At 40.2% G+C, this 23,831-nt stretch overlaps 1 protein-coding gene across 1 annotated transcript; it reads left to right on the forward strand.

Annotated features, from left to right (window-relative positions):
- Window positions 1–1,168: 1,168 nt before the first annotated feature.
- On the forward strand, window positions 1,169–17,748 carry lpcat1 (lysophosphatidylcholine acyltransferase 1). Its single transcript, XM_027286006.1, has 14 exons — window positions 1,169–1,458; window positions 8,338–8,477; window positions 8,795–9,009; window positions 9,918–10,030; window positions 10,220–10,280; window positions 12,504–12,562; window positions 13,969–14,003; window positions 14,274–14,328; window positions 14,452–14,534; window positions 14,660–14,785; window positions 15,668–15,821; window positions 16,629–16,727; window positions 16,804–16,945; window positions 17,529–17,748. The coding sequence occupies exons 1-14, from the start codon at window positions 1,372–1,374 to the stop codon at window positions 17,660–17,662; spliced, it is 1,503 nt and encodes a 500-aa protein (XP_027141807.1). The 5' UTR covers window positions 1,169–1,371; the 3' UTR covers window positions 17,663–17,748.
- Window positions 17,749–23,831: the final 6,083 nt, after the last annotated feature.

Raw genomic sequence — 23,831 nt, forward strand, 5'->3', positions numbered from 1 at the left:
CAAAGATGTTTCCCTTCCCTCCTATGAGTTAATGAAATCCTTCAAAATAAACTGGCAAGATGGAGTTCACCTGTGATCAACTGTGGGTCTTTATATAAGCAGTGTATTTACAGGTGCCAATACATATTTAAAATACCAAAATAACAACATACATTTTTTTTGCTGTGGACTTGATAAACCAGTCAGACCGAGGGTACAATGTAGATCAGTCACCTGTGGGTTTGAAACACAATCAAAGTCTGTTTGTTAAATTAAAAAGCTGCTGTCATCTAGAAATAAAAGACACAAATTGATGGGTGGATCAAATGCAGGGGAGGAAACTCGACTTCAAATGCATACTGAATCTCACAGGAGGCAAATCAGCCCAAACATCTCAAACACACATTCCACAGTCCCAGAGCTCTATCATCTCCATCATCACCTCCTTATCTGTGTGGTGTGTTATGATTGCATGTATGTTAAAGTTGATCTCGGATGTGTGACTTGTGTCTCAAATGTTGTGTTGTCTGTGTACAAACCTTACACTTAATAGTTGAAAAGTTGAAGGGATTTACAAATGATAAAGTAGTACGGCATGTAAATCATAATTTGGTGTTACATTCTGACCTTTTTTATTTAAGATTCTCTTTTTTGGTCTGCACCATTTCTAGTTCACAGTGACACCTACTGCATAATTTATTTAGAGATTTACAGTTGTATTTTTAATGAATTAATGGGGTTGTTTTTATTGGATTGGGAACCGACTTCCATATGGAAACTCAAACTCATGTGACACTGGCATGTGTGTGTGTGCGTGGGTGTGTGGTTTTTGAGATTTGGTCATTTTACTTTCAAAATAAAAGCTTAAACACGATGCAATTTATCTAATTTACCAATGTTTTTAGTACCTGAAAGTGAAATGCATATTTCAAAATGTAACACAAATGAAACATTTTGTAGAAATAAGGCAAAATAAAGCAAAAATAGGCAAATATGGGATCTGTGAACTGTATATAAACACTGTATATGTACATTTTTAAATAATTATCTCTGGGTGTGCAAACACTACGATGGAGCACTTTTATTGTTTTAACATAAGTTGTTTTTTTTGTTGTTGTTTTTTTGCCTCATTGCCTGTCACAGTCACATGAGCTTTATTTTGAAATCGGAAGTAGCGTTCTTGGTTATTGTAGGCTGGAGTGAGCGGCTCCTCCCCCGCCCAGCAGCATCACTCTCTCCTGTACTCACACAGGAAGGTGGACAGAGGACTGAAGAAGAAGGAGAAGACACAAAAACCTACGCCACAAAACAAGCGAGGGCAGCTGCGGAACATTTTGAACACTTTGGGTGTTTTTTTTATTTTATTTGCGCGTCTGTGTCAGGTCGTCAACAATGAAGTCATCCAACAGTCGTCCCTCCAGGGTGGGTAGAAACCCCTTCATACACGAGCTGAAATTCACCCTGAGAGAGAAATTAAAGGTAAGACACATCAGATAATATTGGATTGTGTTAAATCTTAAAGTGCTGCCAAATGCATGCATGCATACATGCATACATGCATGCATGCATACATGCGCGTGTGTGTGTGTGTGTGTGTGTGTGTGTGTGTGTGTGTGTGTTTAAACTTTACCCGCCTTGTTTACACTGAGGCGATGCGTGTGAACATCTTTTGCATTACAAGGGAAACACTGGCAAGAAACTCAAGAGAAGTGACGCAATCTTCTGACTATCTAGGAAATGTTGCCCCTCGATGTTTTCCTGTTTGACAATGGAGAGCAAGGCTCAGCCTTAAGTAGTCCTTGAAATGATGACAACAACAAACTATTTCTAAGAGAAATCACATCTGAGTGATGCATGCTTAGATTAAGTCAGTGGGTTTTTCCTCTAAATCTCAGGCTCACTTCCAGATTTTATTGTCAGTACCTCTTCTGGAAAACTGACCGGTTTAACCCCCTTTAGGAGATAATCCTGCAGTCTTACATTACTCAGATTTTTTTTTAGGAGGGGACACAAAGAGAAAACAGTTTATGATTTCACATGTATCATATTTTGCTCATCGGTTACAGCTTACTGTCGTGCTGCCCCATATGCTCTTTTGTATGTGTTATCTGAGACGTGGTGGTGGTGTCATTATGGGGACAGCCACTACCCTACATTTTCTCCCATGGATCCAGGAGAGTTGAATCCGGATTGACCAAATTTGCATGGCAGGTATTTGCATTTGATTTTTAACTACCCACCTTTTTTAGACTACGCTGAACCCAAAACAAAACACACACACCTGTGCATTCTTTTTCCTTATGTAATCATACGGTTCACCTGTCATACTGAAATGCTGTACAGGACTTGACTTGCTCCCACACTTTGTTTATAGCTCTTTCCTTTGACTCATCCAATTGAATGTGTGCGTACACACACACAAACATACAGACAGCCGCACGGTGTTTACACTCAGGTGTTGGCACCGTGGTAAACAAGCTGACACATAGTCAGGTTTCAGGTGTGCTCAGATAGTCCCCATTAGATGCATCGGTTACCAAGATAGCATAGCAAGAGTGACTAATAGTTTGTGTTAGGTTAAAGCGACACTGTGCAACTTTTCTGCCATCAAACAACAGATTTTAAGTCACGCTATACCAATGTGTAAAAAGGTGAATTACGTCTCAGTCTCACCTGCCTTAAGTATGTAACACTTTACAGCAACAAGTCACACTCCAAGTATTTCACTTATTTTTGGGAATCTGGGTCATATTTTATGGAGAAAGTGTTTGCCGGCTTTCCCTCTGATGTCCTCCGACTGCTGCTGTGAACCGTAGCTGCTGTTAGCTCATGTTTGCTCAGTTTCTGTGGACTGTGAGGCACATGTGTTTTGGACCACCGGGATGAGGAGGTTTTCAGACCTAGGATTGGGAGAATGGGTTGGGTGTTATACCAGAACTGGAGCTGGGCAAAGAGACAACATAACTGGCCTTAGCAGCCTCCACGGACATAATGGCAGAGGCAAAAAAGACCGAAGAGGACGCTGATGAAGGAAGCTAAGAAGGGAAAAGGAGGGAGTGAGCAAGCAAGAGGCCGCTGGACAAGAGTAAATCTGGGACTGACTTGTAGCCGTTGGCGTGTTCTTGTGTTGTTCTAGAGTTGTTGCTCTTGGCTAGTTTCTGATCATAAGTAATATAATTATAACAAACACAAGTGTATAACTGTCAATATTTATGACAGTAAATACCACTTTTTACATAATGTCGCTTTAAAATCAAGGTTAGGATGTGTCCACATAGGGCTTGGTGGGAAGTTCAACCTCTAAAGAAGTGCTATAAAGAAGTTAAAGCCTGGTTTTTGCTCTAGGCCAAACATGAATGTGGAAGTGGGAGGTGAGATATTCTGCCACAGCTGTGGCTACATCCTAAATCAACCATTGAAATTGATGGTTTGTTACTGCTAGAGGACGGCACTCTGGCAGAAATACCTCCTCATCAATCAGCCAATGGATCAATGGCTTCTCATGCTTAGTGATTAGTGGGTTCCTCTGCTGACAGGATGACACACTGCTAATGTGGTCCAACTGGTCTTTTAAAATTAATAATTTCATTTTGTTTTTTTTTACACAAATCTTAAAGTAGTATATCAGACAAGAGGAGGAAGTACACTTCCTCTGGTCTGGCCCATTAGGTTTATCTGTTTCTCTATAGCTCCCAGGCCCAGAGGTGCAGGCCTGCTTTCATTCAGAGAAAAACGTACAAAGCACAAGGCTCAGGAAATTGGCCTTTATGTCGGCACCGTTGGTTCCCAACAATTACATTCCACCGAGAACAGTGGTAAACCCCCGGCCTTTTGCCTTTTAGATTTTGCATGCTTTCAATGCAGCAAACCAAGCTTTTAAGTTTGGCTTTGTAAAGACCTTCAAACTACTTCAGTTTGGCTTGCAGAGTGCTGTAACTACAGCATTTTTCCCACCCAGTGTTGTTCTTGGTGGGAAAAAATGATTTTTAGTACATGTCTAAGTGTGCAGCAGATTGTAAACAGCTGTTTGTCTGTGCCAGATGACAGCAGCAGTCCGGCGAATGTAAGCTAGACCATGTGTGTCTCTGTCTCTGGTTCACACCTACTGCTGCCTGCTTGTAATGTGACAGTGTGGTGTGTTTTTTTCCACTTCACAAACGTGTGGACTAAACAAGTCCTGAACTTAAACTTCTAGGTGTGTGTCTGCTTTTCAATCTGGGGGTTTGTCATATTCAGACAACCTTGTCCTGCTTGATGCTGAACATCCTGGCATGTGGTCGTCCTGGATATATTTGTTTTGTTAACTTCCAGCAAACATGATCAGCAGGTCTGCAGAGCGACTAGGTCAGCAAGTGAAACAGACAGACAGACAGACAGACAGACACACAGTAGCGCACATTCCAGCTGAGTCACACATTGCTGAACGGTGAACATCATACAGACACTGCTGCCAACTCAGCTTGCACATCAAATACCTGTGACTTTGTATCGACACTGGATTTGGGACTCTTCTCAAACATCACTGAACATCTCAAATAATTTGAGTTTCAGTATTATTTCTCTTTTATAAAGATATATAAAAAAAATACATTTTTCTTCCTGCCAAAAACAAATCTATCAGACCACATGTGAGCATGTGTGTGTAACAGGTTCTTCTACTTTTATCTTGTACTCGGTGGACTGATTGTCATCACTTACTGCATCTTTACACCAACAACAAGGCAAACTGGAGGACAGGTTGACTGCTTTCTGGGCTCCCATGTGGAAATCAGAGCACACTTCCCTTGGCTCATTGAAAACAATTAACTGCACGCAATTAGCCTTCACTACAGGGTGTATGGAGCAGTTAAAAGTGTGCTGGGCCACATTGCACAGGGGAGTTAGGGTGTTATGTGGTATGGCTATGGAAAAGTATGTAGATTAATTGTGTGTCAGTACATATCCATAACTGTTTGTTGTTGAGTAGTAATAATAATAATACTACATGTTATTTAAAAAACAAGACTGTTTACAGGATTTAAAATTATAGTACAGCATTTACTAAGGTACATCGGCATTTTAAACCTGAACACCTGTATTACAGCTGTATGTGTCAAATGGCATCATCCCTTATCATACTGTATCTTGACAAATATTGTATGGATTAAAATATAATTTTGTACAGACAATCTTGTTCCACAGAGGTTGAGTCCCCTGATCTCCTGACCATAGGATAAATTCTTTGATGGTCACCTGACTTCTTGTTGACTGTCAGCAGTTCTGCTTAAAGCACTGGTACCAAATTCTGTGTAGACATTTATTTATTGAAACATCAACATCTACATCAACTATTGGATTGATTGCTGTGGTCTGTGCAGATAGTCTTGGTCCCCAGAGGATGACCTGTTAAAGCTTTGATCCTCAGGCCTGCACAGTTCATTGAAATATTTAGTAAAATTACAATATGCAATATCCAAATAAACAAAAGCTACAACTTCTAGTTTAGTAAAATATGTGACAAAGCGGCGTTTTAATGAAGTGCTGTAGAGCTGCACAGACTCCCTGGCTTACATATGCTGTTGTCCACATGTAAAAACACAAACATATCCCAACAAATATCACATAATTTCTGGTTTTCAGATTATTATTTTTTTTAATCAGTGATCAATTATGCAAAAATACTTCCCACTATTGCTACCATCATAATATCTATCAAAATAAAATAAAATAATCAACTCTCATCACTTTTATATGTCTATATTGAATTGGTAAGTAGGTGAACAGTTGCTTACTTTAAAATGAAAAGATAATTTATGGTTTGTAAAGAAATATTTGTTTATGTAAAATAATGTTTCCATACATACACGAGGTGTGCGTGTTTAGACAGAGGAAGCGGCCAGCTGTCGGATGGACTGAGTGACTCCATGCAATAATGGTCCATCACAACGTTAATGGTGCCATATGTACATACAGAAGGTGTGTGTGTGTGTGTGTGTGTGTGTGTGTGTGTGTGTGTGTGTGTGTGTGTGTGTGTGTGTGTGCGTGCTTGCGTATTTGGAGACAATGGGACCCTCAAGTCTCCTGAATATTTAAACTACGACAGAATGGCTTAACAAATCACTGAACCCTACCCTCAGGCCAAAAGACATTTGTGGCTATTTGGTCTACAGAGAGTAGACAGTATTTTCTATGTGTCTTTGCACTTTTTTTGACTACATTTAAAGTGTATATTATCACACTTACTGTTCATAAGTTTTTTACTTTTATAAATCAGATTAAAGTGAAATCATGGCGATGTTTCATCACACTTGAACTCTGCTGAGACTTAAAACACAGACGTAAAAGACGTACTAGGTAACATATGTAGACGTAAAAAAAAATCAATAAATAATGAGACAAATGAAAAGAAGAATTCCTAAAAAGCTATTCCGTCTGTGATTGGCTGTTGCTTTGATTCATGAGGTGTGTTTTTCTAGGAGCTGCTAACTGTATCACTATCTCTGCCTTCTTTGTCCTGATGCACAGACAGAGACTGAGATTTTAAAAAATTGGTGTTATGAAAAGAAAAGTCAGCGTAGTAGTAGTAGTAGTAACAAAAGTAACAGAAATGTAAAGAGCACAGTAATAACTGATCGCTCTCAGAGGACAAAACGTTTAAGCTACATTTATATCAGTGTAAAGAGGTGTGGTAGAAGTGAGCCCCGCACTGCAGGAGCGTGTTTTTTATGGCACATTACAAATCATCAAAGGTGGACGGACCGCTATTCCCATAAAACACTAGAAATTGCTCCCCTCTACCCTGCCCCAGCTCATTCTCATGCCACCTCCTGAGAAAATGTCAGCGGATCCTCCCAGATGGATTCGTTAAGCTCTGATGATGAGTGCACCGTGCGTCAGCCATGGGGGTGGTGAGGCACGGAGAGGCGTTAGAGCATCATAAATCACCCACTTTACTGTTTATTTATTAATACAGCCCTGCAGTGTGCACCTGGGCTCCTCCAGAGAGAGGTACGCACAGGAAAGACCGGAAGCGGGGGGTGTTAGATATGATTCCCCAGAGTGGTCACAAAAAACACATCAATGCAAAGTAGGAAGAAAACAGTTAAAGGTAGAACAGAATGATAAATGAAGGTGCAGCTGTGCAAATGGACACAGGGAGTGAGAGACTGATGGATGGATGGATGGTTAGATAGATAGTTGAGGAGAGGAATTCCTCCGGGATTGGAGATTACTGTAAGGCAGGCTGGGGGGATAATGAGAGGGGGGAACGAGGGAGCGCGATAGAAGTGCGGGATGAAGAGATCGACCCAAGGTCGGACAAGGGGGAGGAAAGGGGCTTAAAATGTCACACAGTTTGAATTTACACTGTAGGCCATGACTTTGTGACCTTATTAGTACACACACACACACACATTCTCTCATTACACAGTAAAAGAAAAGGCATGACAGGTCAGTCAGCTGACTTCTCATCTCTACACTGGTACTCTGGCTTCAGTGGCGAGACTTAAACTGTACTGCGTGACCTGAAGCTGAACTCGGCCTCGTACACTGTGTTTGCAGAGTTGCCTTATCTTATTTCCAACTTTACTGTTTAATAAAAGCCCACTGGTGGTATGCAAAAGCAAAAGCCGTGGTCTGATAATATCAAACTGTCAGCTCACTGCACAAAGTGTACAGAAATATACAGGATGAGCTGCGCCGTGCTTAAAAACACGACAAACGGCAAGTTTGAAGTTAGATTTCAAAGAAACCAAATGGATTTTCTTCTGGCATTTAAAGACCGCAAATTAATAGCCTTAACAGTTGTGAAACAGACAAAATAAATTCACATAAACTGTTGTAAATTGTCATATTTAGACACGTGCTGGAACTGCCTGGAGGTTACACATTCCTGGCAACGTGTTTCTGCTGCTCTCTCCACCCTTTTGAGGAAACTATACTCCCAGTATTGCATGCACCTACTGCTACTTCGAAAAAGAACACCAAAATGGGTAGTTACCAGAAAAAAATCTGATGTCAGAGAAGGTGTTTGTTCCTATATGTACATAAAGAGTGTATACATATATACATAGTACAGTACATGTATATATGTGACACACCCATGCAGGTTTATACATGTTTTCCTGGAACGTTAACCCTTTCTTCATGGGTTCAAATCTAATCTATTCTTGTTTGTTCCTTCCTGTAGGCACAGATGGAATGTGCTTCTCATTCTTTTGCCCCTGTAGGACATGCAGGCGTATTATTCTGCCCTATAGGAATGTACACTATGTTAAAGCCTTAGGATAATTATTAGTTGATAGGAATGCTAAACGGCTGGACGGTTTGTGGAAGTGTAAAGGTAACGACAGTGTGTTTATATCTCTCTTATCTCCTCAGATAGGACTGATGTCTGTCACCGTGTTTCCCGTGCGGCTGCTGCTGGTGTCCTTTTTCATGCTGCTGGCGTGGCCCTTCGCCTTCACAGCCTCCCTTGGACGCTCCGAGTTTGTCATTGAGCCACAGTCATGGTGGAGAAGGTGTGTGCGGTGGATAGTGCGGAGTGTTAAAGAGTATGTGTGTGTGTGTGTGCGTGCTATACAAAAACATGTGGGATTACACAAAAATGTGTGTAGATTATGTGATGAATGGATCTAAACAAACAAGCCCTTTATCAACCACAGTCTTCTATCTGCTGATTGTTTATTAGTGTTAATTAAATTTTATGAATATACAGTGTCCATAGGATTTATGTCAACTTATTCGAAGTGAGAAAGATCAGATTTAAAGCAACATGTTGTGTATCAAACACAAATCGATCGTTCAGCATCAGCTCTGTGTGTGTGTCCTTCATCAGGTTTATAGACCTGTGTCTACGAGTTATCATGCGAGCCATGTGGTTTTGTGGAGGTTTCCATTGGATCAAAGTGAAAGGGGAGCGAGCGGCGCCATCTGAAGCGCCCATCCTCACCGTGGCACCGCATTCCTCTTACTTCGATGCCATCCCAGTCACCATGACCATGTGCTCCATAGTCACCAAACTGGAGAGCAGCAGCATTCCTGTCTGGGGCAGTGAGTAATCCACATTTCCACCACCTGTATAACCCACAGATTTACACAAAGAGATACAGTTTACAAGGCACTTACAGTTTGTGCCTTAATAACAAAACATTTTTTATATTTAATGCAAACTGCTGGCAAAAAGGACTCAAACATTCAAATAAAGTGTTTGGTAGAAAGATATTTTGGGGTTTTTATTAAATTAAATATGGACAGACAGACCAGAATATTCAAATATTTGGATATTTGTTTTGCTGGGTAGATATTATCATCCAGAACAGCAGTATACTCTATAAATTCTTCAAAAAGAAAACACAACTCACGCTTTGGAGTGTGTGGTTGAGTCTTGTAGTTAATAACACAGCTTATTGAAACGATCAAAACCAACCGAATAAGAATAAGATCTGCACCAACCAGGTGTGTTCACTGTTGTTTCACCTGGTTTGTGCTTGTTAAATAATTACTCTGCGTCTATACTCTCTCTCTCATAGCTCTCTCTGTGTTTTTCTGCAGAGCGTGTTCGATTGTCAGTGGACCATATATGAGGGTGTGTCCTTCACGAGTCATGCTCTGAAACCCCCACCCAACTCAATAAAATCTGTATTTGAGTTTCAAATCTGGTTTTCCAAATGATTTATTAAATTAGATTCAGCTTATTGACACATAGCACATCCAGGAATAAGGTAGCACATTGATTATAGATTGCTAGACAGCTAAAGACTTCACAAAATTATGCTCTGTCCGTGAGTAGTAATTACAGATGTTGAGCCGACACTAAACAAACTTTTACCTCCCTTAACATTTGACTAATGCTCCTGCTTTATTAGCTTTTCCTCTAGTTGAAAAGTTTCGAAGATGAACTAACTTTTTTGTTTTCTCTCTCATCCCCGCATCTTTCTCTTCCACCATCGTCATCCCAGCTCTGATCAGCTACATCAGACCAGTGTTTGTGTTTCGGTCGGATCAGGACTCCAGAAGAAAAACGGTTGAGGAAATCAAGCGGAGAGCCCGGTCTGGAGGGCAATGGCCTCAGGTAACATACACATGAACATGCACACTGAAAATACACACAGAGAAACGATGGGGAATAACGTCTGCTCACACCATGTGGGAACTGAAAGGTGAAAAGCACAAATACAGTTTACACAGATCAAGATCAAAACAATGAGATGCATCAATTTGTTTGTGCGTGTCCACCATAATGTGTGTTTGTTTGTTCTAGATCATGATATTCCCAGAGGGGACGTGCACCAACAGGTCTGGTCTCATCTTATACAAAGCAGGTATGTATTCACTCCCATCGCCTGCTTCAGGCATCAGCCAGGTGAAACCAGGTGGAAGATAGTTGTGCTCCCATCAGCCTCAGCTGTACTCACTAAAAAGGTGGTGACCACGGCATTTGCTAAACAACGCACGTTAGAACATGTTTGCATCCTAATATATGCATCTAGCTAAGCTCCACTGCACAGCCTCACAGAGCCACTGGTGTGCTTGTTGACTCCCATACTTACACTTGCAGTCTCGTGCACTTGATTTATTTCACCACTTATTCTCCAGAGAAGCTGATACGCACGTGGGCCAAACACAGCTCAGCACAGTATTTGGCTGATGTTCTTGGTAATTTCCAACCACGGGTGTGTCTGTATGTTAATAATGAGACTAGTGTGTTATCGCTTTGTTCAGTATTCATTTCATTTAGTGTGCCTGGGCTTGTAAATTATTATTTATGCATAGAGTTGACTGTTGCCAACTCAAGGTGTAGATGTCTGATCAAATTAAAATCATGTTGGCACAGCAGGTTTGGGTCCAGTGTCAAGCTTAGGGAGACCTCAACAGGACACATAGCTGTTGCACCCAATTTTTTTTTGGCATGTTGATCTGATCACGTCCCCTGTGTGGGTGGGTGGGTGTGTGTGTGTGTGTGTGTGTGTGTGTGTGTGTGTGTGTGTGTGTGTGTGTGTGTGTGTGTGTGTGTGTGTGTGTGTGTGTGTGTGTGTGTGTTATGCTGTCAGCCATTGTTCCCTGCCTGCTCTGTCTAATCCCCTTTCTTCCAGTCTGTAATTCTGTCATTCCCAGTAAGCCCCGTTGGACACACTCGGCCCTGCTTTGTTGGAGTGTGTGTGTGTGTGTGTGTTTGTCCAGCTTGATCTGTCTGTTGTGTATTACCAGTCCTCTCTGGATGTGTCTCCTCTAGTTATGTCTCTTCACTGGCTTCCAGCACAACAGATCAGCTGTGTGTGTGTGTGTGTGTGTGTATGTGTGTGTGTTTTGATGTGAATGGTGCCACCTGTGCCTGACGTGCTCTGCAGATACCTCCAGTCTTCAAAAGACCTTTTTAATACAGCCCTCACTTTCATGTTCACCATCCTCCCCCTGTCTGTCCCTTTACTATAGTCACATTACTATTCAGAAAGTGTAGACACTGAGCACTCTTATGCTCCTTCATGTTCTTTCGCAATCTCGGGTTCAGATAGAGAAATATGTGCAGCTGATATTGCTCTGTTAAAACTCAGATATCAGCCATGTCATCCATGTTTCATGATGGAGGTTTCTCCTTGGTTACAGCTGTTCAAAGTCAATGTTAGTTCTATTTTCCAACACAGTATTTTGATCTCTCTCTATATATGTTTGTGTTTATTTTACTTTTTAATTGAACTCTTACACAGTTTGCATATTTAACACTGGACAGATTATATTTTCAGTCACAGCTGCAAACAGTAATTCATAATTATCAATAATTAATCAATAATTCTGTATGAACAGTTGTGAAAATGGTTATGCGTAATGTGAAAGGAATCACATATAGTGATGAAACCAAAGGGGATTATCATGTGGCTCCTCCTCAGCTCTAAGGAGCATTTTAGCGTCTTTCAGCCCATTGTTTTTACTTTATGGTCCACAGCTTTGCTGTTTTGGTCCACTGCTCCCATAAACCTTGTCTCCGACTGCAGCAGGCAGCTGCTTTCAGCTAATAAACCAACTTGGCTAGTAAACCTATACAGATAAAGAGCTAGATACCTTTTCAGTTTGTGGAAACTAAAACAAAGCTAAAATAAGGGTGAGTATTAGACTTACGTTGATCATGTGAGCACAAATACGGCTCCAAATGAATGCATGCTGCTCTGTGTCTGCTAGGTGTTCAGCTTTATTGCCATAGTAATATTCTTATACAATTTTCATCTATTCAAAGCTCAGGAAGGAGCTCGACTAGGGTTTTGTCCAGTGATAAATACTGCATGTAGCTTCTATCAACTCGTCCGTCACCGGCACGATGTTTGCCAAGGCTTATCTAAACCAGTACACAATGTCGACCAGGACATCGCTCTGTCTCTCTGCTCTATTCAAGTCACTTAAAATCTATAGAAAACCCCATTGCCTAAAACGATGCACTACTTGTTTTGCCAATTAAATATGCATGTAGTAAGTGAATAAAAAACAAAGGTAACAGGTAAACACGGTTTCATCTCACCACCTCCCTTCTCACTCGCACATCCTGTCTTTCTCAGGTGCTTTCATACCAGGACTCCCAGTGCAGCCTGTGGTGCTACGCTACCAAAACAAACTGGTAAACACTCACTGTCTTTTAATCCTTCCCATAACTGTGACCTTCGACATAGTTCAAGCTCAGCTTGACCCGTAAACGCGCCGCGTACACAAACCTACACACACCTGTGATGTAATGGTTTCTTTCCCACACGTTAGTATATGTTTCGCTTGTGTTGAGTGACTTCATGTTCTAGTAGGGTGATATTTCATCCCCCTCTGTCTCTCTCAATCTATCTCTCTCTCTCTCACACTCACGTACGTGCACACGCACACAGACACACACAGGTATCATGTCTCTCACTCGGCACCTCTCCTCACTCTCATGAATTATACACTTCTTATTACCTAGTTTTTGTTGACCGTTTCCCTAGAAAGCTTTTGTCACTTTTTCCCTTCGAGCCGAGTTTCGTCACTGTGCTGACAGCGTGGCAGCATAGGACACAAACCACACTAACGGAATAACTTGTCCAGAGTTTGTATGTTCCTCTCCAGACCACCGCCAGAACTGTTTCCATTCAATCTGTTTCCATCTGTTCATTTCGCTAGAGGGAAACTTTGCAAACTGGAAACGGGAGCAACAATAAGCAATCTACGTCCAGCCAGGACACAAATCATACAAAATACTCATTGTTAGAAATATATTCAACTTTTCTGAATCTCAAACACAAATGTGCAACACCAACAAGCACCTGAATCATCTGTTTTGAAAAGAGAAGTAGTAAAATCGATGCAGCAGAACTAAAATTAAAATTCTGCACATTCTTCCCTGTCAAATCCTGGTGCATACATCACCCACAATGCAACGTGACTGCTGAGAGTTCAGCTGGTGGAGGTGTGTTAGCAGTGCTAGTAGTGGCTGATGTAGCCTCTGTCCGCTAGTCTCAAGCAGAAATAAGGAGCGGGCTACATAGGTCCTCTCCCTCAGGATATTTTGCCTCCATTTTCCGTCTTGTAGTCTTCAGCCTCAATTAACGTTTTCCACTTAATCAGACTTCACGCTGCTTCCTCCGCAGCCACAAAAGGCTTTCATCTTCCACACATGCAGTAGTACTCGCCAAGCCCTGTAAACACACTTTGATGTGTAAAATCAGTACGTTGGAAGTTACATTGTCATGTCACAGAAGTGCAACATTCACAGTCAAAGTGTAAGAGATGTTGGCTGAGAGGTGTTGCAACGTTATCCGCACACATCAGCATGACAGCATTTAGTGTTTAATCAGCGATAAAGAGTGTTTGAAGTGACTCCAGCCATCCTCTGAACAGACACACACACACACACACACACACACACACACACACACACCTCAGAGAAAAGTAACAAAAAGCACTTCCAAGAAGTTTGGGGAAGTTGTAGGAAGTTGACTTCAAAAGATGTTTGTGTGTGTTTATATTGAGCCATTTCCTCTTTCTCCTTCCTCTTCACAGGATACTGTTACATGGACGTGGCAAGGCCCTGCTGCGTGAGTGTTTTTATCTTTCTCTTACACACCTACACTCTTGCATGCACCACACACACACACACACACACAGCTTTTACTGTGCCTGCTAAGTGTGCAGTTCAAACACCAGTGACCTGTTTTCCATTTTGAATGAACGTGGAAAAATGCTGCAGGGACACCTCTGTTATCGTCGGTGCTATCTGCTCAGTCTTTTCCTCCATCCGTCATATTATTTTTTTCACTTCATGGTACTGTCTCGTCATGTATGGACAAAACTCTTCTGTCTTCCAGGTTCAAAATCCTATGGCTCACTCTGTGCCAACCTCATAATTCTTTAGAGATAGAGGTGAGTGGTTCAGTGACTATACTGCCCATCTAATGTGACGAATTTAATTCCATATTTATTAAATAGCGGCACAGTTACACGACAGGTCAGCAGGACTAATTTGTAACTATCTCTTTCCTTTAGTATTTGCCTGTTTACACTCCATCAGACGAGGAGAGGGAAAACCCTGCCCTGTTTGCCAGTAATGTCAGAAAGCTCATGGCCAAGTAAGTATGTGTTTTTTGTCTTTGATCAGCGTCAGATTGTCTGCACACACTTGTTTTGAACATTCAACACACGGATATATATACACGTGAAGTGTCCACATAAACCTTTCCCTCCGCCCTAATAGGGCGCTGGAGGCGCCACTCACAGACCTTTCCTTTGACGACCGTGAGATCAGCCTATCACAGGGACCACTGCGCGTATACGACTACAGCAGCCTGCTTGAGTTCAACTTGCTGGTGTCCCGCCTGGGGTGAGTTAAGGGAGACTGGATTGACCGGTTGGACTAGGTGTATGGTTGTGTTATCCAAGACTTTGAAGGCGCATTGAAGAAACACTGACACCTATTGGTGGCGTGATGGAAACACATGCAGGAAGATGTGTTTGGTTAAATAGAGAAGATATGAATGAAATAAAGAGGAAATACTGTGAGTGTTCATAAAATCATGTTTCATTAGCGTGTGTTTTGTAATTTGATCACATAAATGCTAAAGATACCCAAGAGGAGTCTTCTTTTCATCTTCTTTGCTGATTAGCTCCAATATGGGAGCTATCTAATTAAAATAATCCGCGTTAGTGCCAGGTGGTTAGTGGATAGGTGGAATCTTAGTCGACAGTCACGTAACACTCGTCATCACGTTTATGAATACACAGAGACAGCTGTCTCGTTTCCACATGTATGCATTTCTTTTTTAATTGTAACATTTTATGCAGAAAGACAAAGTATGTGCTATTTTAATGATAATGATGCCGATTTGACATCTCACAATAATACTCAACCTTATTATTGGTATTATTATATGTAAATTAGAAAGTGCTATTCTTGCAAAAACCATCTGGTCTTTCATTAGTTATTAGTTTTTCTTATATTTTCTTATAATCTATTGAGCCGTAATTAAGACAACATTTTGATTCGTAGGGTAACAATAGTTCAATTATATTATTATACTTATATTATGTTCTGAATACATTATTCACACTTTTTCTTTTATCTGCTTCACTCTTTAAGATGTAAACAGAGTGAAGGTGACAAACCATGTTTTCCCACACATGTGGGTAAAAGTATGACAAACTAATACATTATTGCATGACGTGACTTCTTTGTATTTTTATTTTCTGCACTGTGCATTAACAGGCAGAGAGCAGGAACTTCAGAGAAAGTGTTGGAGGAGCAGGCCAGAAGAGCCAGAAAGCTGCAGGGAGACAGGCTGGGTTTGGACGACTTTGCCCAGTTCCTCAATCTGCCAGTTACAGACACACTCACACAAGTCCACAGTATGTTTGACCAGGTAAACACAGACAGAGTCAAGGTCCAACAGAGTTTTTATTTTATTTTTTCAAATCATTTTAAAATGAGTACAGACAATGAGATTACAAACTGGTAACGAGGACATATAAAACAAATATGACATACGTTGTAATTGTTGCAATTGTATAGAACATATAAACATACAGAACATATAAAAGTAGAGATTTAAACATGATGTTGATGCTACAGCAAGATGTCCCAAATGTTGGGTGCTCTAGTACAAAAGATTTGGTCATGTGTAGTTACAAATCAATAAAAGATACAATTTAAACCACCTCAGATCTCACTGCTTTTTAACCCCCCTCTCCCTAATTTCCTAGATATTTGTGCAAAGTATCATTTAAACACACTAGTTAACAACCTCAAACGCTGAGCTTAAACTTTGCTGGGTCACAATAGAATAGTTAGCAGACGGATTAAATGCAGCAAATAGGAGACTTCGTACTGTGATGGGGAGCTGGTGGCGTCTTGTAGGTGACATACTATAGATTAAACTGGTATGATAGGGACTGAACAGCTCCCCCTTGTGGAGAATCTGCAGCCTGCTAAATTTCAGCAAGTATCTATTTGTGTGATTTTTTTTTTTTTTTTTTAAAAAATGTAATTTATTTATTTTGACAGTTTAGAAAACAAAGTTGTGGATTACAAATTCTACAGTTGTGATGATTCTTTGTCCAGTTGATTTCAAGCTCAAGATGATTACAAATTTGCATCAAATGACTTTTTTCATATAGGGTTAGAATAATTTCTTTGCTACCTTTGCTCACTAAAATTATTTTGTTCCCAGCATGGAGACGGACAGATAGACATCAGACACTATGTTATCGCTCTGTCTACCGTTCATCGACCATCAGAGTCAATGAAGACGCTCAAACTGGCCTTCAAGGTGAGCACATTTTCCACCGAATGATGTTCAACATGAGCATGAAGTCATTGCGCTAAGAATATATGTTGTTGTGCAGATGTACGAGAACAAGGAGAAAGGGGAAGTCATAGAAGAGGATCTCGCTGCCATCTTGGAAATAATGTTGGGAGTGCAAGAGGTGGAACTTTCAGGTCTGTTTTTATCCCTGGATGGACCTGACACAAACAAGATCACATATGGTAAGATCCAACGTTTCTTTGTCAGTTAAGCATTTTCAACTTCAACAACAAAATGATGTGATACCGTTTGTACATGTAAGACCATTGTGGAGATGATTGACAGCATCTATCAGCGCGTTCCCGCTTCCTCCGTGCTGTCACCATCACGTTTGATTTCTTCTTAGCTTCAGTGAAGAGGATAAGCACCGTCTGTCATTGATTTTTCAGGGTCCTTTACATCCACCATCTGCCTTTTCCAGAAACTGTCAAAGCTTTTTCTGTACACTCTTCACTTTTCCATGAAGCAAATTTTCCTTTTAACATGAAACAATCCAGCAGATTTCCCATCTGCACAAAATGTGAAATGAAAGTATACAGACGAATGGAAGCTGTTAATTTTCTCTATAATGGTATTGAATCATATTAATTATACAGATGCCTCTAAATAAAAAAAAAAAAACAGCAACATATTGGTACCTTAAATTAAGAATAAAAGCTTCATTCCAATCCTCTCTTAACCAAAAAAAAAAATCAGACATGTTAATTTAATAATGTAAACTAATAACATTTAAGATAACTTTCTATCTTTTGGCCACTTTTCCAGATGACCTTCATCATTTTATAGAGCAGCACCCGCACTTCGTCCAGAAATACCTCGATTTTAAAAACCATCCACGCAAATTCTGCATTGCCCGACCCAAAAGCTGCAACGGCAAGAACCACGATAAAGACGACTGAAGAATGGACTCTTGTCGATCTGATGTAACAGCGTCTCCACATGCTGCAATATGCCCACCACCTCTGTGCCTTAAAGTGCAGGTAGAATAAAGAGGAATAGACGGAGAGTAACAAAGGATGGATGGAGTTCTCTCTTCTTCTTTAATTTCTGTCCCCATTATAATATTAAGAAAGATTTTTTTCAGTTCTGCTCTGAAATATATTATTATTAGAAATATATTATTTATTTTAAATTAATTCTAAATTAATTTTCTTATGTAGGAAGTATAAATATTTACGATTTTCTTTCTTTTTTTTAAACCCTTTTTGTTGACTTTGTGTTGAAGGACGGCGCTGTTGTTGCTCTCAGCGAATGGACACGAGCACACTGCCCTATCATGCTGCTCTTCATTTACATACTGTACATACAAATTTAATTTCAGGTGAAGGATCAGCATATACAACACGCTGGGTTATTATTATTCATGGTTTATACCAAACTATGTAACGAATGCAGCAAAAATCTGCCACGTATAGCCCAGAGAAATTATTCAAGCAGCTGTGTCACTGCCACAGATAAACAAACCAAAAACCTTTGCAATAATTTTAGATTAATATATGTATTTATCATACGATCCAGATATGTACATTTCATTCTATTTGGTAATATGATGAGTAATGTTATATTTATTTTGGTGAATTTTAATGCCCATAACCTCTAACAGACCGCTATTACACAAACTATATCTTCAGTTTCTTAAGCCTGTGCATTCCTCTGCTGGTTTAAACACTGATATCAGATGGTTTAAGTGGAACTTAAACATTTTGTACCATATGGCTGCGATGTTCCTGTAATGTTTCATTTCTCAATTAAATGCGGAAATCAAATCTTCGTGGGTTTTATGTTAAAAATAAAATGCTTTCAGATTTGAGTTGTTGTCACCCACTGTCTTTATCCACTAGGTGGAGCTCTGCTTTCACACATTCACCTCCGTGTTCAGGTGTTTCGACTTTTTCACTCTCTCAGACCGACTTGCTGTACTTAAAGTCAACGGTTCTCGAGTTCTCATTGTTGAAATAATGTTCATAGCTCCATTTACTTACTCAGCTGTACATGCTGTTCATGCTGTCTATGTTCAAGGTCTTTGAGTTTCCCTTTGATCACTTGGTAATCATCCAGCACCGTCTCTCCAGGCTGTACCTCTCTGCTGTTGCTTTAATAATGATTCCTCTTTTCTGAGTCCACATGGTGGTGCTAGCTCCCTAAGCTATACACACCAGAGAGCCCATGCACCACTGCCCACCTGATGGACAGGAAAAGCATTACCTCATCCCTTCCTTTCATTCCTTCAGGTAAAAATAGACTGATTAAGCCTGGGCTTTGATGAGAGAAACCTACAGAGGAGGTGTGGAAGTAGTGAGAGAGGGATAGAGATGGAGGAGAGAGACTAAATGGATCGTTCTGCTCCAAATCCAATTCCTAATAGCTGGAGGGAGGGTGGGTGGGTGGGTGGGAGGAGGGAGAAGAAAACAGTCAAAGAAAGAGGAGAGGGAGAGGGGGAGTGGAGATATCACGTCTAACAATTAAGACCTGCCTTCGGGGTCTAAAGAAGAAGCTTTGTTGAGAACATATAAATTGCTCATTGAGCAGTGCCTCTCTGCAGTCTCTCTCAGATACTCCTGCCTCAAAGGAATCTGCCATAAAAGACAGCAGCTGCAGCCCACCACATAGGGGGGCTGGAATCTGTTCACAGTATTTGGGGATCCATCTCCAGCCGTCATTCTGGCCAAGCAAAACCCCCGCTACAGTAAACACAGCCCTGGATCTAATCCCAGTGACTGTAGTTGAGCAAACATAGTACATCCACTGGAGATCCCATGTGGTTCCTGTACTTTGCGGGGTCAAAGATCCACCTCGGTTCAGTTTGTTTTTGTTGTACAGGCCAAATGGATGAGCCTGTTGTTACCCTGGATAATAGCCTGTTTGCTTTTCTATAAGCCCGGTTGTGGAGCTCTGCAGTGGTGGTTAAAATATTTGGATCAAAGTTTTATCTCGTGTGTTTCATACAGGATTTTGCGATAAGACCGTACAATCAAATAAGACATTTTATCAAATGGGACCTGCAGTCTGAAACCTCTACTGCAGTTATTCCCAACCAAGGGTACTTGTACCCCAGGGGGTACTTGGTGGAGGAGTAATCTCTAGAAACACATTTCTGCATATGAATGCAGAATATGTAGGCAGGAGTCCACAATTTTGGTGCCAGAAGCATTCTGAGTTTTCCCATTTGTATTCTAAGTAATACTGACCAGCCACGCTTGAGCACACTTTGGTTGCAACAGTCCATGTGGAAAGCTAAAGAGGTGGAACTCAAGGCAGAAAAACAATATTGAAACCTATCGGCTATTGTGACAATGATTTAGCTCTAAGAAAAAAAACTGTTTTCTGCTTTGTATGTAGATACCTGTTCATAGAGATCAGCAGAAATTTGCATTTCTTGTCACCCTCACGTATCAAATTCTCAATGGACTGTGAAGAAAGTGGCCCTAGTATTCCAGATATCTTTTATCTACACCCAGAAACATTGGCCATTGCCCCCCAGAAGCTACATCGTCATCAGATGATAGCCAATTGTTGGAGTAGCAGCTCGGTTATTATACATTATAAATAATAAGCGAGTGCATCACGACTAGTTAGTAAGCAAGCAGAGAAGTCTAAATAACTTAAAGTAAATGATAAATGGGATGTGCTTATATCACACCTTTCCAGTCTTCTGACCACTCAAGGCCCTTTTTATCTCTTTCACCCATTCATACACCAATTGCATCAGCTGCCATGCAAGGCGGCTAAATGGTTCAAAAATTGAGAAATGGGTGCTTGAGTTCATGTGACAGGGTTGTGTACTTACATCTGACAAAAAAAAGGTTTAGAAGAACGGATCCAGGGGACCTTGAAAACTTATTGGTATCCTTGTCTTAAATTTGGATAATCTCCACTTTAATTGACCCAGTAATTCAAGCTCTTTTTTTTGGCTTTACTGTTTAATTCCTATTCAGCTGGCATTATTCAATTAAACAGTATTTTAGTGTGTGTGTGTGTGTTTTTTTTTCTGTGACCTGATTCTGTTTAACTATTCACAGCTAGTGTGAAATGTATTTTGGAACTTGGGAGTGATTGATGACACATCTGAGCAAACATGTCTCTTGCCACTCAGCTTCATGTAGTGGTTTCCTCGTGCTCCTCAGCCCACTGAGTTCATTGACAAAAAAACAAAAAAACACAGCCAGTCTCCCAGTTTAGGTCATTAGGAAAGAAACACGTCACAAAGTATTTATTCATTCATTTTCTTTGTTTTATCTGCAAGGAAATGTCCCCAATTTCATCTGGGATTGACAGTATGTCAGTGATTTTTTTTTTTATTTATTCAAAATCATTATACATGCTGGGAATAGACTAGATTGTTAGGAAGACAAATGCAGTGCATTCCTCTAAGTTGACGCTCAATGCCCAATACACCTTGAAACAAAAGAAGTTTTCTGAATGTCTGACATGTTTTTAGTTTAATGTGTTAAGACACATAACATGTGTGTTGGACAAATGACAAGAAAGACCACCATAAATGAAGGCATTAGAGGATTTTAAAAGCTGTTCACAATTCATCCTGTGGGGAACACAGATGTCTGTCTCATATTTCATGACAAAAGGTCCAATAGTTGTAGAGACATTTCACTCAAAACCACAAACACTGCATCACATGAGGAACATAAATGTCTGTACAAAGTTTCGTAGCAATCCATCTATGATGGCGATATATAAAAGGAAAAAGGGATCAGGAAAGTCATTAGGATTCATCCTCTGGGGACTGTGAATGTCTGTACAAAATTTCATGACAATCCATTGAGATATTGACTACTCAGGACCTCCTCATCTGTTTATCTTTATCTCTGCTTTTATCAATGGTACACTGTAGATTTATTATTTTATTTTAAGTAGTCAACATTGTGGCTTTTATGTGATTGGTTCAACTTGCTTTTTTTCTGGTTGGGTGCAAAGAGCAGCACGACATCTGTGGGCTGCCTGTGGTGGTTTAACACTCTCACTGTATTCTTGTTTGGGCTGTTGGCCTCACACCACAGACTGTACGCCTCTTTTCCCTCATGAGGTGCTCCAAAAACAGAGTGATGTAGGTGTTGAAGAACACGCACATGCTTGTAACAAATTCTTCTGAGTCACTTTCCATGTTCAACCTGCTCACTTTTGAACATCCTGCCGTATCGGTAAAAAAAAAAAAGGTCCCTTTCAACTCACAGCCAAAGGTAACCATGTAAAGAGCTGTTAAAAATGGATGTATGAAAGTGCCTGCTCTCTAAGTGCTGCATATTGATGGTCGATGGGTTGCACCAAAGTATAATTCATCCTTTATGGTTTTTCCTCGCTGTTGCATATATGCGGCATTGAAAAATGCACTTGATCAAGAAAACTCTCCGAATAAAAGACAGACCGTGTTGTATGGAGTCCATTAGCCATTGAGAAAAGCAGGAAGGCAACGCTTGTATTCAGAGATGGAGAGATGTAAAGAGAGCGATATTGTGGCTGAAAGGTTCAAGGCGAGTACCAAGAAAATAAATCAGAACTTGCTGATGCGATTGTTAGTGTGCAAACAGGATGTAGAGCCTATCAGGTAGAACGGTCTGTGAGAAACATCAGAGAACCGTTTTCTATAGAGGAGAAACACTTCGACAAGGACAATTACGGTCATGACTGATGTTATATATGGAGATGAGCCACTACAGGCCTTGATACAAATGCTCTGAATGAAGTTGTTGAAGGAACATACCTTTTTTCTTCTTCCATTTATCACAAATCATGCATACTGTACATTACTGCTGAAATACTTAGATTTTAAATAAATAACCTTCCTTTGGCTTATTAAAGAAAGAAGGTTTACAGTGTACACAAAAAACCTGAGAGGAAACTGCAACAAAATTCTTGACATTTCGTCATCAGGGTTTTACGCTTTGCTGAGGTGGGAACATTGGTTTATTGACAAAAAGGAAATGAGACTAAGTGTCAATAAATCATCACGTACATGAAGCATGTGACTTAAACATCTACTGAAGCTTCTCCAGTGGAAAGATTAAAAAAAAAACTAGCAGCAGATGAAACATCAGATCTCAGATGAAGAGAGTATAAGCTCCTTCAGTTCAAACACATAAAACAAAAATGACGTTTCCTTGCTCATTGCACCGCCAGTTGTTGATCTCGAGGAATCATCCCCTTAACAAGTGGATGGAAATTTTCTTTTGCTGATTTCCTCAAAATTTGGTTAAAATTTTAGCCTCATTTGAATGGAAATCTAGTTTCTGACTTTAAAAAGTAGTTTTCTAAAGCAAACATTACTTAAAGTGTAATAAATAGAGCGGACCATTTTCAGCTTCCACCTGATACACATTATGGTTAGTGAGTATTTACAGCAGCAGGATGGTGTCTGAGGGATTGACTCAAAATACAGTACAGTGCTCGTGTTCATGGTAATGAAGGAGCATGTCACAGACAGTGTAGCTCATTGATGTGTCTTGAGCTCTATGGCACACAGGAATAAGATATATTGGGCTTTGGCTCCATAGAAAATTCTGAATTCTGAATCAATTCATAGTTGGTTTTGGTCTTTAAAGGGATTTTTCTGACAATAAATAAAAAGAAGACTTATCCTTTAAACTAAATTGACTTTTTTTTTTAATAGAAAATTTTCTACAGAAAGCACAAAGCTGGAATTGATCTGTGAGTTTCAAGAATACATCACACATTGTTTTACAGAGCAGCTCCCCTCATCTGAATAAAGGACAATCTTTTTGGTCCATTTAACACGACCTATTGGCCACTTTACTCACTGTTAGGAGATATGATGTTCCATTCCTGGAAACATTGAGTGCCAACTGAGTGAGTTACATGATAGGGCTGAATAAAGAAACAAAAAGCTTTTCTTTTTTCATATTTTATTGGTAGCTCTTTGCATCATGCTGTCTTATAATAAGGTTCTTTATCAGGTATTTATTGACTTGACATCACCGTGAATGCCTCCTATCTTTCTGGTATTGAATATTATATGCAGGTTTTTGTAAAAGCTGATTAGAAAGCGGATGCAGGTCTAATTTATCATATCCAGTTAGTGCCATCCTATTCCCATAC

The sequence above is a fragment of the Larimichthys crocea genome, chromosome XIII, assembly GCF_000972845.2.
Source record: "Larimichthys crocea isolate SSNF chromosome XIII, L_crocea_2.0, whole genome shotgun sequence".
In the NCBI taxonomy this organism is placed as follows: Eukaryota; Metazoa; Chordata; class Actinopteri; family Sciaenidae; genus Larimichthys; species Larimichthys crocea.

Bases quoted from the DNA above. Each gene is read 5' to 3' on its own strand.
- lpcat1 (XM_027286006.1), top strand. From the start codon at position 1,372: ATGAAGTCATCCAACAGTCGTCCCTCCAGGGTGGGTAGAAACCCCTTC. The intron at 14,786-15,667 runs GTGAGTTAAGGG...GTGCATTAACAG, and splicing joins TTGCTGGTGTCCCGCCTGGG to GCAGAGAGCAGGAACTTCAG. The intron at 16,946-17,528 runs GTAAGATCCAAC...CCACTTTTCCAG, and splicing joins CACAAACAAGATCACATATG to ATGACCTTCATCATTTTATA.